Genomic DNA, 20,139 nt, shown 5'->3' with positions numbered 1-20,139 from the left:
CCCACAGAATCACGAGTGCCTTTTCACTGGATGTACGCTCTAAGTCTCAAGGCACTTACGGGGTTAAGACAAATGCATGCACTAGTTCCCATCACGTAATCTTAAATCACATGAATCAGAATACACCAGTGTATGACACACAAGCTGTGTCAAAGAAATGCTGTTTATTATTTTATTTATTTTACAAGATGCTGGTAAGTGGGCATTATGCAGCTACTGCTGGGTTAACACAGATGCCAGCTTTCCTCTAGCAACCAGCTGGTCTCTAATAAGGGTGTCGGACAACGTGTGCTGCATCAGTAGGCAGTGTGTATCTCTAGTATTGGCAATATTGCTAATGTTGTAAAAAACAAAAGTGAGAGTCTGTACATAGTAAATAAACCTAGCACTGGAAAAAGACCATGGCTTAGTGTATTTTTTCATTTGTTTTTCGTTTTAAGAGACATGGGTGTAAAACAGAGTGAAATAATTCCAAGCCTTGTTTGTAGCAATTCAACCAGAAGCGCAGAATATGGCACTACAATGAAATATTGAAGATTACCCTGAACACAAATAGTTCTTTCAGTTTGTGGTTTGTTCGGAGCAAAGCATGAAAATAAAGTCTTCAAACGCATGAAGGTTAGAAGAGTTTCAGAGACTGATTTTGTTTCAACGTAAAGTGCAACAGTGCTGAAGTTTTCAAAGTCCTTTGTCAATTCTTTGCTGTACTTCACTATCATTTCCTGCAAACAGTATTATGGCACAAAGAATGCTGCCAGTTCATTACAGAGGACAAGATTCCTCAGCTGACATCCTAGCTTTCTTTTTTTGCTATTTATTTATGCAGTGATGCTTTTAAAGGTTTGTCAAATCCTTCTTCATACACCTTCAAAATAGCTTCACACACAAATCTGTATTGGCTCTGGAAAACAGAAAAGTAGATTCAGTTTATTGGAAAGAAATACAACAGAACCTTGCCACATAGAAGCAAAAAAGGTCTCCGAGATCTGCCATCCCATTCACCTGACATGCTGTGCCTCAAACATGGTTTAGAAAACACAGAACAGTAGGTAAGCTATATGAGAACATCTTGTTTCTAAACAAAAGAATGGAATGAAAGGCATTTGAGAATGCATGCCAAAAGTCATAGCCTCAAAACCCTTCCCACTCTGACAACGTCATCTATTTAGGAATTTTTCTGTCCTTCATTTTTAAGTCAAGGTCCGGCAACCTAAAGTTTCCATGCATTTGTATACGATTCTTTGCCCTATTTACATTAATTCTGATATGCAACCACCACCTCTTTCTCAAAACTGGAGGAAAAAAATTGCTTCACGTTTTTAAAACCCTAGAATGCCACGTGCTGAGTGCTATGGAGCGTCCTACGGCATTTTGCAAGTCTAGCAGCTCCATACGTAAGAGGGCACGAATACCATGCTTTAACCGAGTAATAGCTAAAAAAGCCCTCACAGGAATCAGACTATTATAAAACTGAACTGAAATAGTTATCAATCTGCAAAGGGCCACGAGTAGAACTGCCTGCTGTGTGGCAGTGTATATGCTGTCCAGAAAGTGTCCCTGTCTCTTAGGTGCAGTAGATACCCTGATCGATGCAGTCACTGTTCATGCTAGACCTTCATTGGGCTTAAGTAACAGATTTAGTTACAAAATCATTTATGACTTTATTGCTGCATGTGTATTAAAGTAGAAAAACTTAGACATGTTTTTATAAAATACTTCTTTTGCCCCAGGCACTACTCCCTGAAGGACCTCTTCTTGGCCTGCTTCACATACCAGAGTCTAGCACGATGCCATCTCGTGGACAGTGTCCAAATCTTTTGGGACATGCCAAAGCAGGAAGAACCAGCATAGGCAGACATACTCATAACAGCTCATGCTTATAAAACCTCTTAAATAATAAAAAGTCTTATCTATTTTCCCACTGACGCAGTGAACACCTGATTTCCACTGAAACTAGAAACTCCTGGTTTCTCTGAGGAGAAAATGAAAAGACCAGAAGGTCCAGAAGGTACTGTAGCACATGCTGAAAAAAGCAACAGCTGAATCCTTTTCCTGAAGCCCAAATTCCTCTCTATATATGCTACAGACATGTATAAATCCATGTTGAACAGGCATTCCAAACAGCTAGAACCACCCTTTCTTCTTCTTCCTGTATTATCACCACCTTTCCTGTCCTAGCTGCACAGTAAAACATTTCATTCAATCGAATGTGAACACTGGACAGCAACATTGAACTGTGATGACCTTGAAACAGAGGTACTTTTTTTTTTTTTCTTTTTTTTTTAAATCTATTTGTGTGTTTTTCCTCATGCCTTGCACCTTACTATGTTTGTTTTTTACTGTACTCCCTTTCTTAACTCCTGGAGTTCTCCAAGCATTCTCCTGGAGTAATCTGTACACTACTGACCATTTTGGCATTAATTGCCAGGTACTCCTGACAAAGAAGCTGCTTCATTCACATTCTCTTTGGAGAAATTTATAGAATTCCTCTTCTCCGATAGCCCTAACAATTCATTTCTCCCCGAAGCAAAGGCTACACAGGGAAAGGTGTCCCCAGCGAAAAATCAACAGCAGCGTAATAAAAATATATCCAGCAATACAACTACCTAACATCAAAGTGTTCTTCTACAACACAGAATAGTGAGCATGATACTCACAGGCGTTTGGATCATCATGGCTCTTTGATCTCTCATGGTTCTCACAATATCCAATGGATACACGGGCTGATTGCATTCAATGAGACACATGGCTGTCTCCATAGTGATCAGGACTCCTGTCCGCCCAATGCCAGCACTGTCAACAAAACAAAGACGAAATCAGAGAACATCCGGAGAATAAATCACACTTCAACAACACGGACACTGAAGGAAAGGTGCACTGTACATTTCCAATCAATTTGATTATTACTGGAATGACCATTACTGAATGTCAGCTGATCTGATAAAGCCATGTGTCCTTGAAGTGATCTATATACTTATATTTGAGAATAAAGAACAGAACACTTATTAGATACTTTTTGAAAGAGGAGAACAGTAATAATTGTCTTAGTATGAGGAAGTATTAGAGAGATCCAACTTCTGTATATTGAAAGATTGCTATAGACATGTAACAACAGTACTTCCTTAGCAGGAATTGTAACACATCCATTTCAGAGTAACAAAATTGTTAAGAGTTCATAAAAATCATCTTTAGTTTAAAAACAGAGCAATACTAAAGATCTATCTTCACTATTTTACATATATACACATACTGGCACAACTAGGAATCCTCAAAGGCTGAACACTAGCTTGTTTTAAATATATTTTTTTCACATTCAAAAAAGTGTCTCAATTTTGAAATTAAAAAAACAGTACTTATTCTTGTATGAACAGAAGACCCAAAATTCCTACTTTCAGAAGAATTTACAACTCTGACCAGAAGGTGGCATCACAGCTACTAATATGTATTAACGTTATGTCAAGGAAATTTTATGACATGATGTAAATGTGCTATTTGCATTAAAATTATTAAATAGCATTTTAAATTTCTAGCTTTAACAAGAAAAATTTATTTGCTGAATACTTTATCAAAATAATAAAGGAGCAATATTTGTCAAAAAATTCAAGTATGCATTAGAACTTGAGAAGATTAGAGAATGACAACAAGGATGATGAAAGTATGATCCAGCTTCGTATGATAACTATCATATGTAGGCTGAGACTTTAAGCTTGGACAAGAAATGACTGATGGAAGGGAAACACTGAGACATGACCGAAGACAAGAAACTCGGGAATGGCCCATCAGGGTGGGTGACCAACTCTCTCTCCTAGTACAATTATTATAAACTCACTAAACTTAAAAATCAGATGCAAATATGATTTTTGCCACAGAATAGCAATGCAAGAAAGCATGAGCTCAGAAACAAGAACATAAGCATATTTGGAAAAGAAAAGCTTTGGTGTTGTGGTCAAACCTGAAAAATAGTTAAAAAATGTGTCATCTTAACGTACATATTAAAATATCATGCAGCAAACTGCTACAAAACTGCAAATTTCAGACAAAGTGTCTTTTATTTCACTATTCCATATATCATTTGTATTTCCTGATATGGATTATTTATCTGGCTTTTATAAAGCTCTGCAGAACAGTCACTGGAAGACTTTCTTAATATCTTTTTTCATCTCCCTGAATTACTATAGAGATTTTTTACATTTTACTTAAACAACAAATCAATACCTGCAGATACTCAAAATATTTATCAGAATGTGATTCTGTATTAAGAATAAGTAATTGCTTAATTTATATGTTGAGTTTTCCTGTGCCATCTAGAGCAGAGATGCACTAGATACTTGAACAACAAATCACAGCAAAATTACTTAATGAAAACAAATTAGGTTAGACGGATTAGATAAGTTGGAGAAAAAATGAATACCTGCAATGAACAACAACGGGTTCTTCTCTGCCAGCCCTCTTCTTCCGCACCAGACACACAAAATCCAGGAAATCACTTGAATCATCAGGAACCCCATGATCAGGCCAGGCTATATACTGAATTTGAGTTAGTTGGCGGCTTTCCTCTTTCTGACCAGGAACACAAAGTTTGTTCAGGGTAAATAAGGCCCCATGGAAAAAAAAATTAAAAAGAAAATCAATGGTACACTTACAATTACTTGTGCCTGTAACAGAAGTGGCTTCAGGCAATTAGCAGAGCTTTATTAATGTCTATTATTCTTTATCTTGAATTTTATAATTATACTTTTTTCCTTGAAAACAAAGCAAGTGTAACAGCATATACAATAAGCAGGGTAAAATATTAGGTTTTTATTTAACCTATTTATCTAGGTTAAAAATATGTCTCTTGCTGCAACAGCAAGTGCTTTAAGGATACAAGTGGTTAATCTTACTACTAGATATACAAGCGGAATGCAAGTCCCTAATTTTAGCAAGACAAGTTGAGCAAGAAGAGGTTGTATCTTACTGACCAAATGACAGACCTCGTGGTTGTTGGGGCAGAGGGAGATGGGCCTTTCAAAGCCTTTCTACTGACCCAGTGTGAATAGCAATATTGTTTTGGCCTAATCTGTACTTAAAATTTTATCCAGCATACTATATATATGTATATACACACACACACCAAGTATATCACTAGTTTTCCCACTCCCTCCTCCTCCCAATTCCTCAAAAAATCATGAACACACCAATCTGCCTTCGATTATTGGCAGGGACAGGCTGTACAATCTGTGTAAAAGCAGCGTTTCGAAGAACAGGAGTTGCCACATAGGAAATTATCTTTTGGCATGAAAACATCCACAGAGGTTCCACTGCTGATAATAAACAAGCCGCTCTCTCAGCGGCGCACAGGAAGGGACTTTAGCTGCAAGCTGACTAAAAGGCAGCTCTGTAAAAGTGGCATCTAATCTGGAAATCCAAGAAGTGAGAAACAAGTATGTGAACTAAATTCCAGATACCTATTTCCAAAAGGTTCTGGAGATTGAAAGACTAGCAGAGGAAGCTGTGAAAATTGCACATGCCCTGGAAATCATATTACACATGTCCTAGAAGGTTCTTGTTTACGTCTAGTGGCCAATCCTAACTCATTATGCCTCAGCAGGACTCATCTTTCATCTACCTGCACACAGGCTACAGCGTCTTCAAGCTGGAATTAAGAAGTGCTTGCCTCTGGAGGGAGATTTTTCAGTAGCAGTAATGAAACACCAGCAACAACCAGTGTTTTCAAAACATCAAGACAAAAGCTACTTTCTCAACTTCTTTAATTACTCTTTTTCTTTGGCCAGGGCATTAAAGGCACCAATAAAGACTGTTTTTTCAAATATTAACACATTTTAATGGCATTCAAAACCAATTAAGAAGATTAGGGAAATGGAATTCTTGTGATTCAGCCAGTGAGCACATTTTGCTAATGAAAAGTTTGTTATCATTCTGAGAGCAGAAGTCAAACGAGCTAAGTACTTGGCAGCAAGACTAGTTTTCTAAAGCCTCTAGAAATCAGTTCTATGTGGCTATGCCATCAAGCTGAAAAGAACATCTAACTAGGTAGTTTAACATTGAAGATGGCACAGATTAAGTATTAAAATTATATTGCAATTTTACCTCCAGGTTAGTCAGTGTCATTTCTCGAAAGACATAAGCAGGATTTCCTTCTTCTGAATGACACGTGATCTGGAAGTTCCCATACGAGGCGCTCCCCGAAGGCTCTGGCCAGTACTGGTGGCATTTCACCTACGGTCAACACATTTTGAAAAATGTCTGTGTTTAGATTCACAGTCTTATTTTTATTATCTCTAGTTCCTTACACCTTTATTCAGTGGAGACTATTTTTTTTCTCTTTGTAATTACTGTTAGCTTACTTACCAAAGCGTAATTATTGTCTATAAAATAAGGTATCATGGAGGTTTCCTGCTCCTCTTTTCAACAAGACACAGGCACCAGCCCTTTAGGCTAGTGTGACTGAAGATGGGTGCCTTGTAATATCAATGCAACTTTTAACAAGTCATATTTATGAAAGATTTTGTCTCAGTCCCTCAATGGCAGAGATGCTGCTCTATAAACATTTCCATTCTAAAATCCTAAACCAATCCTCTCAAAGCTTATGAGAAAATTTAGGAAAATAAGACGAAGGCCATAAGCAACAAGTTGCTAAACTAATGCAGAGTCTGAGGGGATGTACACAGTGGACTTCACAGACTTTTGATAAAGTTATCAAATGTATATGCAAAGTCTAAAAAATAAGATTTATGGTTTATTTCTTACTGGTCAGCTATCGAGGTCATTTCAGCTCAAGTGTACTGTCATTTTTCCAACCCACCTGGCGATTCTTTAAGAGCAGCCAGATTTGCAGACTTCCTGCTCCACTGAGACAACCCGGCATGCAGTGGGATAGTGATGTCAGCAGCCTCATGACCAGCTTTAGAGCAGGGAGTCTGCCTATGGGTATAAGACAGATAAGTCCTTTTATTTCAGTATTTAGCAGATCTCCAAAGAACTCCACAGCTATCGATACTGAGGGGGTGGGGAAACCCCAGAGAACTGCTATTGCAAGTCTGTTCTTAGCAGATCTGCAAAGAAAATTCCAATAACTTTGCACTTGTACTGAAATTCCCTCTAAGCATTTTTACTTGGAAGCAGGCGTCACGCTGCTAATGTTGAGTCACTGAAAAATGGTTTGAAACCATTACAACTCCCTTCTAATTATTTTAATTATATTTAGATGCCTGACCTCCCACAGAAAATGCATGGTTATTAGAAACTATTTAGAGTGCCTACAGATAATTGACCTGAGGTGTGAATTGATCAGAGCACTCATAACCTACTACCTAATCCATCATCAAAACAAATCTTAGGTTAGCAGAAATTCCACAAAGCTCTTGTTTCAGACTGTCATTTCTGCTAATGCACTTAACCATCCAGCCCTACTGTGAAAACTCCAGACTATACACCTGCTATTTGTGGAATTTTACCATGTATATGATAAAATATAATTGTTTCCTCTGTCTCCAAAGATTGATGACTATGCAATGAATCAAACTACTATGGGCAAACTACAGACTGTGGGTTGGGGTGAGAGCTGAAGCATCGTACACAGTTATTTTTATTAGTTCTTATTTTCGTAACTTTATTATTGCCAAGACTCTGCACTTGTATAGAGTTTAATGAAAATTTCTAGATTTTTTTAGATTTTAATTTTAAAAGGTATTTTCTTGAGAATATGCTTGAAATAATGGTATTTGATCTTAATGCTACAAAAGATGACTTAAGCTGCCTTAAAGAATTGATCTACGTGTATCCAAGTACTCTACAAAAGCTTCAAGTGTCTTGGTTTGAAGTTGAGACAAAAAACTCCTACATAGTAAATTCTTTATTTTACAATAAGGATTCAAAAGAAGCAATCTATAAATAATTTAAGACATAGATTAAAATTTCAATGCATTTCAGCACTGACAAAAGTTTTAAGAATAACTACATTAACAATATCGAAAGGTTTACAACATAGGAGTCATGACTGCAACAATACTAAGAATGAACAGCCTCTGGAAAAACAAATCAAAAAGACACAAACAAATCATACCATCTCTCTCTAATCTTTTAAAGGGCAATCACCACCAGATTTTTAGAATATCATGCAAATGGCATTTGAGGAAATCTTTTACTTACTCTGCCCCGTTCAACTTGAGTAGTTAACATTACAACCATGGATGAGCCTTGTTCCCAAGTCATCTGCCAAAAATCCGGACAAGTGTTCGGTAATGGACCTTGACAAGCAATGTACTGGTTTATTATACTGGAAGAAGGGATTTCCATCTAAGAGAAGAAACAAACCATTATTTTAATCCTTACCGAACTTCATTCTCTTGACAAATACAACTCGGGCAGCACAGATTTAGCATTTAGTGAATATGTACAAAACAATACAGAAAAAATATCAATCACATTAATTCTATTTGTCGTAAGTTTGTCAATTTGAATTGGTAGATAATAATGTTTTAAAGTACTGTGCACTGAAAATTCTTACAAAGATCCAGGGGCACTTCACAGACTGACAGTTATTAACTGCAGTGAACCCAATGCATTCAACATTAATGATCAGAATACAAGAAACATGCAAGAAAAAGACCAGAGCAGTTTGCAAAGAAATTAAGTACAAACAAATTCTTCAACTTTTCATCTTGGAATTTCATTTCTGTTTTCTGTTCCTGAAGAGAAGTGGCTGTAATTTTTTTTCTTGCCAGTGACGCCAATGACCATAAAAGGGATCTAGGTGCAAGTTCTTTCAGATTAAATATTACTGATGTTAAATATTATTGCCATAGTGTGCAATGAGTGTGCAGCAGAGAAGTGCAATGCATTTGTCAGAGGTTTATTTCAGTTATAAAAATCCCTGTAAATACCATTTAGCATTAGCTAACATTTCAACCCTAAATTTCAAGCTATAGTCATTCTAGTCTAAAAATTCTAAAACTTGAATTTTACAATTATGCTCTTGATTTTTTTTTTTTTGAGTTTTACACTGAAAAGGTACTGAATTAAGATTAGAACTCTTTTAAAAAATGTACTACTCACATTTATATAATTTGCATTGATGTAATCTTCATTACTTTTTAAAATAACCCGTGTAGCATCATCTGAAAAAAATATTTTTAAGACGTTACTTATTTACTAATCACAATAAAACACTTTTTAAACACATACACAAGCACACATACTTACAAGGCGAAATGTCTCTGTATCTATTTTTGGAAATGTTTTGAGGTAATTTGGCACAAGACATTGTCATTCCAGGCTTTTTCCTATACAGTTGCTGGAAAACAAAATAACAAAGATGGTTGAAAGAGAACAGAAGCAAAAGACTGACTGGCATATTATTGCCTAGAGGTAACTTTCAGAACATAACTGAACAGACAAAGAAGCTTTCAACAAACAAGGAAATATTTTCCCACTCACAAGCTAGCACTGTATGAATTTCGTTCTTCTGTGGCATCCCTGAAAATAACCAGCATATGGAGCCACCATTTGCTTCAAAGACAGAGTGACTGTTAAATGTAGAGCTTCCCTAAACACGCCGATCTGGACGCAGGTCAGTGTGATGGACACCCAGGGGAGGCAGCGGGCACAGCCACGGCACGCAGCAGTTTGGGCTGAGCAGCCCGTGCTGTGCATGGAGTCCCCTGCTCCCCTGCAGTTGCTCCGCAGTTTGCTTCAGGTCTCCTTCCATTCTTCCCTGAGAGCAAGTGAATCGAGGCCTGCAGTTCCACTCCTTTTTTTTTTTTTCTGCAGAAAACCTGTTTTAAGAGGTTTCTGCCCTTTGCTGCTTTGATCATAAGTTACCCAAACCCTCAACCTGTGAACAGCATCAGCCAAATGACTAACAAAAAAAGGCAACTCTGGAAACTTTTTAGATTACGTAACTGCAAAAAGCTGGAAGCAACTGATAAAGCTATTTATAAGTGACAGAACACAGAAAAAGTAGCATAAGGATTATTCTGTGTCATAACTGCACTTGCAATACTTCAGCAGAAGACTACATTTTTATGTCATTCTTTTGAGAACATAATTATTTTCTTACAAGATACTGACTGGACYGAAACTTAACTGAAAATGGCTCTTTTTGAAGTCTTTCTGGATAGCAATTATTTCAAACTTCAACACAGCCAAAGGCAAGAGAGTACTCACATCAAACTGAGCCAAAACAGTTCCAGTGATAAGCCCGTCTGCCAGCTGAATCATGGATTCCCTCAGAGCATTATCATCTTGATGGACACCATCAAGTGGAGATTTCTCAGGGATGTACTGGAAGTCAGGCTCACTCTCCAGTTTCTCTTCCACAACATCGTAGACGGCTATGACAAACAAAGACATGAAGACTCACACRTGATGTGCTGTTCGTTAGTTCAGTAACTTGTATTTTATCCGAGTAAGAAAGTGTGCAAAGTCACCAAGGGAACTTGCATACACAGAATGGGAACAAAAGTGATTAGCACAAATAAGTGAATAAAGGATAAGAGTTTGTGAGCTGGTCGAGGTACTTTAATTTCAATCACTTTAAATATTACTTAATTTCTCATTCTGTTTTTTTGCTGTGTGACTGTATTGAGGTACAGAACAGAACTAAACCCAGCAACCATCTGCTGGCAACACTCCAACAGCGTATGTCCTGAATACGCTGCACAAGCTGTTATTTAAACTGCATTTTTAGCACTTCTATTAAGCAATATCAAATAGGAATGCTACCAGTAACTTTGGACAGTTTTAAAAACATACGGAACATTTTTGCATATACTGACCCCCAGAGTCCTTCTACAAATAATAGAGCATCTGAGATTGGAAGGGATGTCTAGAGATCACCTTGTCCAATGCTCCTGCTCAAGCAGGGTCAAGCTGGTCATTCAAACACTGTTGGGAAGGGGGTGGCAGTTTGAAACACTAATTGGGTCAATATATACATTTTTTGACTTTTCTATTAATGAGAGAACAAGAGTTTCCTTCTTCTTTTTATATTATGTATAGATCACTCACCATTGGGTCGAACTAGGAGCACAAGTTCCCCTGAGTGTCTCTCACAGCTAGCTTTAATGAACATAACAACTTGATCATGGGTATGTTCTGCTATATCCCTGCCGTTAATCAGTACAACCTGGTCCCCTTCATTCAAGCGAGGGACACAGAGATCAGCCTGCAAAACAGAACGAAGAAAATCCTGTCAAACAAGCTGTTTCCATTTTGTCACCTTCAAATCTCAACTTAAAATAACTACACTCAGGGACATGAAGCCTACCCGCCGAGTTGCTATGGTTGCCACACTGCACTCAAGTGACAAACCTAAGTGCAGCACAAAGCAGAAGACAGTGCCATTCACACGAACACATCGATTTGCAGCTGGCAGGGGACTGTCCCTGTGCTGAGTCTTTCTGCAGCTGCTACTCGACACTTGTGGTTGAAGTGGAAAGCTCAGCTGAGCTCCTCTGTGACAATATATAGACAATAAAAGCAGGGTGCTCCAGGTCTTCAAAGGGAGTGGAGTAACATGGGGCAGCCTTGTCCAAATCAGTTCCACAGGTTTAAATGCTTTAAGGACCACATATCACAAGGGTTGTGACAGGAGTAAGGCGAAAGGGATCAAAGAAAATGTACAGAACCAAGTAATAAATGAAAGAGAAATCAGCAAGTAATTATTATACCATGATCTAATCACGGTTGCAGATACAAAGGAACACATGCCATCACCAAATACCTTCTCCTTGCAGACTGGTTGTTTAAAACCTTCAGCTAAAATTATCATGTTAGAAAACACATCAGAGAAAATAAACAGGGAAAAGAACAATGCTGTCTGCACACAGTTCAATAGCCCTAAATAGGTRAAAAAAAAGAAAAGAAAAAAGGCAGCGTTTCTTAAYGTGAACAGACAAATAGTTCACTCAATTCTCTTCTAAAAGACACAGAGTTGGCTTCAGAGCAACTTAATACCAGGTTAGTGTTTCTGGCAATCAAAATATTCTGCCTGGTCTGAAGACGCTGTTGATAGTGGCTAAATACCAGTAACAACAATCAGACCTGATGAAYGATTCATGATGCCTGATTTTAATCTAAATCTCGACTTTACTCAACTACATCTGTCATTAAAACAAGAGAGATTTGTGATTTTACTTATTTTTAAATAGAATGTGACTCAATACAGAAATTATGTGAAGTGATCTGAATGTCGCTAGGAAAAGTAATAAAGTGAAGTGAATGCATTTTTTTGATAAACGAGCTCAAGAAGCAGTGTATATTGAACAGTCAAAACTCCATGTAATTTTCAGGGATTTAAACTTATGTCAGTGTGAAAGAAATATTTTTGATGATTGAAGAAYGTAGGTTATACAGCCCCATCAAAACCTTAATGCCAGCAATTTGCATTGCTAGGAAGTTATTAGCACAAGCTTATTTTCATGATCAGCTGAAAAATAAATGCCTATTTTGAACACATACTGCAAAATACACACAGAGAAGTAATTAAAAACAACTTATTTTATTTTATTATTTTTTTTAACAACTTACAGGTGTTCCTGGAGCTACCCTGGACACAATTACTGGCATCTTCTGGTCATATCCACCCTTTAAAAATAAACTAAATTAGTCACACTTCACAAATGTTAGAAACAATCTTTACAGATAGGAAAAGAACAGATGCATTATTACCTTTACATTGAAGCCAAACCTTCCATTTTCATCTGGTTTCATTCTGATCATAACAAGATTGTCATGGGGGATACCCCCATTGGGCTGGTAAATTAAAAAAAAAAAAGTGTATTTATACATAATTTGCTCATAAAGACTACAGACTGAGAATATTTATATATAGCATTTTTTCATTTTCCTCACTAAAAAATTGATACTGGGGACTTGAGAATGTATCAAGYAACAATGCAAACTGCTTTACTTACCTCAAGTGAGAATGAAAAAGACTTATGCACTTGGGCATAATTAAGTTAAAAGCATATTCTTTCAGCAGCAAGCTCAAAGTCAGAAAGAGACAGCACCAGAAAAGACTAAATGGCTTCAWGCAGTCTTAAGAGGAGCAAAATTTATTAAATTGCAACATTCTAGACTCGGAGATTGCAGTGAAAGGCCTGCAGTAAAAACGCCTGCAATAGGGATGCACAATGGTACGAAGAAATAAGCAGAGGGATGCTGTGGTTTCAGTAACAGCAGCAGGGTAAGAGGCAGGAGCAAATGCTTCGCTCCACGTCCCCAGTGCTGCCCCTGACGCACTGCAGGATGGGGGTGACACGTGCTCTGTGTGAGCCAGGCTTGGACAGCTGGGGACAGACRCTCTCTTCCTGTGGCCACAGCTTTTTCTTTGTTTTTCTGATCAGAGCCATGTTGTCACAGGAACCACCAATAAACTGAGGATTTTTTTTTTTTTTTTTAACATCTCAAAAATTCAACTTATTGCTATTGAAATGCTTTTTGGTTTCTTCCTGTTAATACACACGTACTTCATAGACCACAGATTACCTAGTGTTTCTATGGCACTAGATAATGCAAATTATTATCAAAAGCTTCCTTGCAACATATATTTTGCATGTTACAAGTTAAAGTAAAGTATAAGATTCATGYAGACAGGCAGAGATAATTGAATTCATTGAAGCAAAACCTATATTCCTACAAAGTGAGAAAAATCAACCCTCACAGAACCAACAGGTAAAACAAATGCACTGAACTCGGCTCGCGAGCAGGGTGTGAGGGCAGAACCCAGCCATGCCCGGCACCTCAGCCCCCAGTCCCTGGCAGAACCAACTGCACTGGACAATCAGCACTCCCACATTTATAAATTCAAAAATCTCAGAGTCATACTGTCCCTCTTCTCTAGTACCCAAAATCAAAAGGCAACCAGCAGCCCAAACTAGATGGCTCAATGACAGCAGTGCACRGCCTTCAGCGGGGCTGCAAACAACCCCACTGACAAAGGGCATGGAAAAGTGTAGCMCATTCGCACACAGCTGTGTTGATTTGCAGAACTAAAGGGAGTTTAAAAACCCAACTGAAAGTTAGTTTTGTAAAGACAAGTGMATGCAGAGCAGACAGATTTGGTAAGGTGGTGTTATTTTTCAGAACAGAAAAGAGCTTTAATATGACTCAGGTATGCCCCAACAGAAAATTTTTTAAAATTCTGTTTCATGATTTAATTAGAGCAAAACTTTTACAGCATTGCCAAAATGCTCATAAGTTGAGTTGCACTTTTGAGCATTTTGTTAAACTCCCCTCGACGCCTAAGGAATTAAATAGTATGATGTGAATCTTAACTTGACAGTGAAGCTTGAGAAAACATCATAGGCTTTAGAGTTCAGAATAAAAATAAAAATAACCCAAAGGCGTTTCTAAAATATCAATTTGGGGAGCCTGAGTCATAGTTTCAAATGCTTGAGGCTGGTAAAACTGTTTATACAGTATTTACTGTATCTAGATTTTAAACAGTTTCCTCATCCCACAAAATGTTTCTTATTTCTCATCAGTATAAAAAGAAAAATCATTTGAAAACTTTCGTGGGGACAAAACTCCCCCAAATTATCAGTCAGATCTCACCCCTGCTAGACAGTAATCGATGGACTTGCTCATCCAGGACACGTTCACATGGGGCAGAGGAACTTTTGCTTAGATCTTTATGCTCCCCACCGCAAGCCTCTTGGGAATGTCTCCTCCTTGGAGCTTCTCATGGGCGGCTGTACCAGGAATTCAAGAAACCTTTCCTGACACAGCTACTCTAAATCTGGTAAATTTTGTAAATCTTGCTTCAGCTTTTAGAAGCAAGTTCAACAGGCATTTTTGCAGACCAGCACTAGCATCTGCGATGCCTTTTCATGTCCTTTTTTTTTTTTTTCAACTGATGGTGAACGATTTCTTGAGCAAGAGTGCTCTACAGCTGCCGAAAAGCCAACTGAATAAAGACAACTAAAATGTTTTTTATACCCGCTTTGATATTACTTTGTGACAAGAGACAGAGAATTACTCCTGCAAATGAGAAAACTAGCCAAGAAATGGTACRTATAAGGGAAGTGATTCAATGCAAGGCACAAATACAAAAACTCCCTAAAAGCATCAGAATAGAGCTTCAGAAAAGTCTAAYTATGGTTCCACTAAAAGAGTCAACTAAATGGGACCCAACAACTTACTGTGGATTTTTCAGGCGACACAGGAACATCAAACGTTTCATTAATGTGGTTATCCAGTTCTTGCTGTGAGTGTGAATGATGAATTTGGTTCCAACTGTTCCTTTTAAATTGCTTGGGTGGTAACGCAGGAGGCTGCCCATCTATAGGGGTCTCTTGAGATCTAAATGCCAAAACAAAAGCATGAAGTGGAACAATAACTTGATATGGTCATTTCTTTCAAAAATCCAGGTACAATAAACAAGTCGTTAGAAGCATCTCAAGAATCTGAAGGTTGGATATATTTTTAGAAAATCGAAAATGTCTGGATGTTGTTCAACTGTACACAGATCCTGTAAGTTCACTTTGAATGCGTGACTTTTAAAAAATGTTTTTAGCACTCAACCCACTTTGTATTTGAAAATTGTCAAATCCACTGTTTTTATACTTCATCATCTTACTAAAAATTGATTTCTGAAATGATCTCTAATTTAATATATATTCTCCAATAAGAAAATCAGTTAGTTCACATCTTAAATTAATGCCTGCCATTTAAACCTTAAAAACACAAGCAGYATGATTTAGCATTCCCACAGTATTTTTTGGCCTTTGATCTGAAAAAAAAAAAGAATAARTGACAGGCAAATATAAGTCAACTCAAATACTTCCCCACTTATTTGAAAAGCTCATTGGAGATGGCAGTTTTAAATTGCAAAAATRAAATTTGAAAAGTATACCTCTATATTTCAAGATAACTTAAAACATATGTAGATTTAAAATAYGGGTCAAGAGAGCCTTCAAAACATATTTTGTTTAGGCTTTAACACCAGCACTGGAAACAAAATAGGAAAATATTGTATTTCTGGTTTAGATCTGCAAAACACTGTTCCATAAATTAATAAATACATTCTCTGTGTTTATGTATAATATGGATAATTTCCTTTATTACTCCTTTTGGACTAAAAGCTTAACTGTGTAATTTGTATTACGTAAACATATGATTCACCTTTCATTATGCTGCTTCACACTTAAAGATTAATAATGTTTTCAGAGGCCCAAAAGGGTAGCTCACACATAGCTCCCATTACCTTGGTTTGCATGCCAGTTTCTAAATACCAGTCAGGATACTTGCTTTCCTCCCCACCAACCACACCAAGACACATTATTAAGTAATTTAGCTACTTATGACTACAACCCACTGACACAAATCCAAAAACCACTAAGAATGAAGCGAGAGGTTAGGRCTAAGTGGAGAGATGCTCCCGTGGGGAGGGATGACTCCTTCTGGCACCCACACGGGTACCCTGAGCTGCTCTGGTGCTCCCGCCCGGGCCAAGGCACCCGGTCAATGATTTTCAGTGATTAAAGCTCCTCCTCACAAGGCAGACTTAGGACACTGCCCCTTCAGTTTTCAGCAAGAGGYAGGATTCAGCAAGAGGTGGGGGGAAAATAAATAGAAAAAAAATAAAAAAGAATTGTCTCAAATGGTCCTACTGAATTCAGCCCACCTAGCCATGGGAAATCACCAGCAGCATAAGGCCCTCACACTGTGTATTTCACATTGCTACAAGCTAGAAAACCTAAGGGAATAAAGTGTATTTGGTTTCTGWGCAAGTAAAGAGCAACAGATCTCAGATACATGGCTTCATGTAAAAAGARAAATCTAAATGATATAAAATAAGTAATGAGCTTCTTCCACAAGAGGCGATAAGGGAAGGCAAAAAGATACATTTCCCTCTGAAAAACACACACATTTCCCACTGCGGAGAGAGAAAAATACCATGATTGCCTACATTTGCAAAACGAACTGCAAGGCAACTACAAGTTATTGATTTACAAAGGTCACCCAGAGCTTTTTAACTCCCTCCATATTTATTCATCCAAGTCTGGCCAGCACAGGCTCCACAGCCTCTTAAAGCAAAGGGCAAGACAGCTATACATTTTCCCGCAGCAATAATTCCCGGGAGCTTTAAACGGGAGGGAAAAAATGGCAGGGGGGAGGGAGGCACATTCAGACAGACACAAAAGAGGTAACTTCAATGAAAAGTAGGAGATGGCATCTTGTGTTTGACCAGCTGCCTGTACATACACGTCAACAAACACAAACACATTCCTCCAGAACACAGAAACCTCCAGAAAACATTTCAAAAGCAACTTAAATGAGCATTTTAGCAGCAGCAAGGAAGCTCCCTCAACGTATTACCATAATGAGCTGTGAGAACCAAGGCGGAGGCCCTGCCGCTTTGTGCTGGCCGGGGCGCAGCGCTGCCTTCCTCCCCAAGGCGCCTGTTCCGCAGGCCGAGCAGCTCTCTGCACTCAACCATTTCCATAGGAATGAAATAACCCTCAAAGCCTCACGGGGACATGCTGGGGTACGAACAGCCTGTCCGACCTTCGAGTGTATGAACAAAAGTTTCCTCGAGGTACCCGTAAGTTTATTAAGCTAAAGCTTTATCATGTGCTCTTCAAATTTTAGTTTATATTTACTGCAGTAAAGTACAAGCAGAAATATCTCAATTTACTTTCAAACAGCACATATGGATGAAGACAAAAATACAGAATGAGAGACTCTATTATTTAGGCTACAAAATCCTTCTATATTGCATTAAAACACCTTTTTTTTTTTTTCCTTTATATATCTATATATTTAGCCCATCCCTAAAGAAACTACTAAGCCTATAGCTTACCAAGTTATCCACCTTACTTTCTTACATAATGAAACGTACGTTTACTGAACAAGTCTGATTTAGTCGGGCAATTCTGAAGTGCCTGATTACAAATTCCTTATTGTAACTTCCCCACAATATTCCCCAAAAAGGGCACAATGTTTAGAATTTACTTTATTTCACAATCCAAAAATTAATTTTAAATTATAATAGTTAATGCCAACTTCATGACTCTTATTTTTTTCTTTCAAACTCAAAGCTTGAATCAATAAAGTAACAGTTAAAACTTGCAAAATACTCTAAACTCATACGATTTCTTAAGTTTTTGACAGTCAATATTCTTATTCTTAGAATTATCTTAGATACCTACMCCAAGAGCCTAACTTCCATCTTTTACTGTCCAATGAGACGGAGAACCAAAAAAATCTTAGTGAAAGAGCAGCCCCATTTTTTTCCTTCCTGAGCGTGCAAAAGGGCAAAGTGATGAAAAATAACATCTATTGCAGCATAACTAATTTGCAAAACCACTTCCTTTCTTTTTAAGGATCATTTCAATGGTGACTTATATAAGAGAGAAGGCAGTTGATAAATGTGCTAATTACAGACAGGAACATAYATCACTATTTTAGTGAAATACTAATTTAAAGGCATATGAATAGAAGAGAAAGCGCTTCAGAACTGTATCACTCTACCATTCAGTAGCTATTTCTTTTAGGTACCTTCATTTGCTTTGGAAGAGAAGCAGCCTGGCCTTCTGCATCCTTAGTACAGTAAAATGTAAATACAAAAAATCATCCACAAGTGTTCAGGTTTTGTGCCACCTCTGTCTTGTGAACAGGTTAAAAAAACTCAAGAAAAAGAGTTGTGCATCATCAGGTAAAGGACTGACAGTAACACTGAGTGTTAAATAACTACCAAACAGTTAAGCTTTAACTTCTGTGCTTTATTTAAAACAACAACAACAAAAAAAAAAAAAAAAAAAAACACCAAACCACCACAAACTTGTACTATTTTGGAAATCAAAAGAAAAAAAGACTAAAATTTTCTCCCCCCCCATGAACATTTCTGCACATTTGGAGGGGAAAAAAAAAAAGTCCCAAAATCATTTTAAAGCAGTGTCCAAACACCTTCACTGCAAAATTTTTCCGGATATACACATGATGCTTATAAACACATAATTATGTTTTATTTTACATGTAATTATGTTTTATTTTATAGATCTCTCCTGGGAACTATTTGCACAATTTGCTTGCTTGCAATCATCATACAAAATTAAGAAGATAGGTATAGATTTATTTGTATGTGTGCATATATATAAAAAACATATGTGCATATATACAATATATATAAAATTCAAGAAACAGTAGAAACGTAAGATGTTACTATTTACTTTTTGAATGTCTCAGATCTTCGAATAATTCGATTTTGTTTGGAAACAAATGTGCTTTCCCACTGACACGGAATSTATGCTAACAGAAGCTTTTATTTGCAATCCTTTTTAATAATCTTGATTTTAAACCAGTATCCAATCTGGTTACATCACACAAAATAGGAAAGTGCTCAAATTAAAACTATGTTTTTAATTTCTGCRTGCTGCCCTACAGTAATAACCAAGAGCACTTACGGGGATGATTCCAGTATTATGCTGTTAGCCTGGGTGGAGGATGGAGATCGATGGTTCACAAACGCTTCACTAGGTGAAGTGTGAACCACGTGGTCCACTAAATGTCCAACTGAGGAGGGTCGTAAACGGGCTCCTTCTTGAGTGAAGGCAGAGTTGCGACTAAAAAGGAAAACAAAGTTATGCTGTGTGACAAAAAACCTCGTTATTAAATTACATTTCCTACCCAACTACACAGGCACACTAAAATAATGTTTTTTTGTTGTTGTTGTTGTTTTTTGTTTTTTTTTTTTTTTTACCTTTTTCAGGGCAAGTGTATATTCATACACAGATTTTTAAAAATAATTTAAGCATTCACTAATTCTATTGCATTCTTTTCTGAAATACTGCACTTGGTGATTTCAAAAATCACTAAAACAGTTATGTTACCAAAGGAACATGCTCTGCTTCATCGTTTTCTTCTCGAAAGTACCCAGAATTTATTTTTATAACACTCCACGGCTAGTGGTTTTCAAATCAGCTATTTTTTCCAAGAACCCTGAAAGTAACATGGTCCAGTGAACAGGTCACTGAACTGGCTGCCAACGAGACCAAGTCAAGGAGATGAAAAACCCTGGCTCTGACAAGCTCATGATAGAACTGAACCTGGACTCAGGCAGATCAACTTTTCATCCCTAGCATCTCCTCTGAGATCAATCAAAATTATCACTCTAGGAGCATTTTCATTTCT

At 37.4% G+C, this 20,139-nt stretch overlaps 1 protein-coding gene across 2 annotated transcripts in view; it reads right to left on the bottom strand.

Annotated features, from left to right (window-relative positions):
• PTPN4 (protein tyrosine phosphatase, non-receptor type 4) overlaps positions 1-20,139 on the bottom strand; it is a 55,670-nt gene continuing 35,531 nt past the window's right edge. The window contains exons 14-26 of one of the 2 annotated variants that reach the window (XM_026053969.1): positions 19,413-19,571; positions 15,147-15,306; positions 12,673-12,756; positions 12,532-12,588; positions 11,011-11,167; positions 10,168-10,334; positions 9,205-9,295; positions 9,058-9,119; positions 8,152-8,298; positions 6,091-6,219; positions 4,412-4,560; positions 2,658-2,793; positions 1-901 (exon numbers count right to left, since the gene is read on the bottom strand). In XM_026053969.1, coding sequence (XP_025909754.1) covers positions 815-901; positions 2,658-2,793; positions 4,412-4,560; positions 6,091-6,219; positions 8,152-8,298; positions 9,058-9,119; positions 9,205-9,295; positions 10,168-10,334; positions 11,011-11,167; positions 12,532-12,588; positions 12,673-12,756; positions 15,147-15,306; positions 19,413-19,571 — 1,585 coding nt within the window. In that variant the 3' untranslated portion in view covers positions 1-814. Of the gene's footprint in view, positions 902-2,657; positions 2,794-4,411; positions 4,561-6,090; positions 6,220-6,872; positions 6,925-8,151; positions 8,299-9,057; positions 9,120-9,204; positions 9,296-10,167; positions 10,335-11,010; positions 11,168-12,531; positions 12,589-12,672; positions 12,757-15,146; positions 15,307-19,412; positions 19,572-20,139 lie in introns of those variants that run through there. The other variant, XM_026053962.1, reaches the window with a different exon arrangement.

This window comes from Nothoprocta perdicaria, unplaced genomic scaffold (genome assembly GCF_003342845.1).
Source record: "Nothoprocta perdicaria isolate Ctin4 unplaced genomic scaffold, notPer1 scaffold_0, whole genome shotgun sequence".
In the NCBI taxonomy this organism is placed as follows: domain Eukaryota; kingdom Metazoa; phylum Chordata; class Aves; order Tinamiformes; family Tinamidae; genus Nothoprocta; species Nothoprocta perdicaria.
The sequence above is the reverse complement of the archived record's forward strand: the minus strand, read 5'-3'. Positions and strand labels throughout refer to the sequence as shown.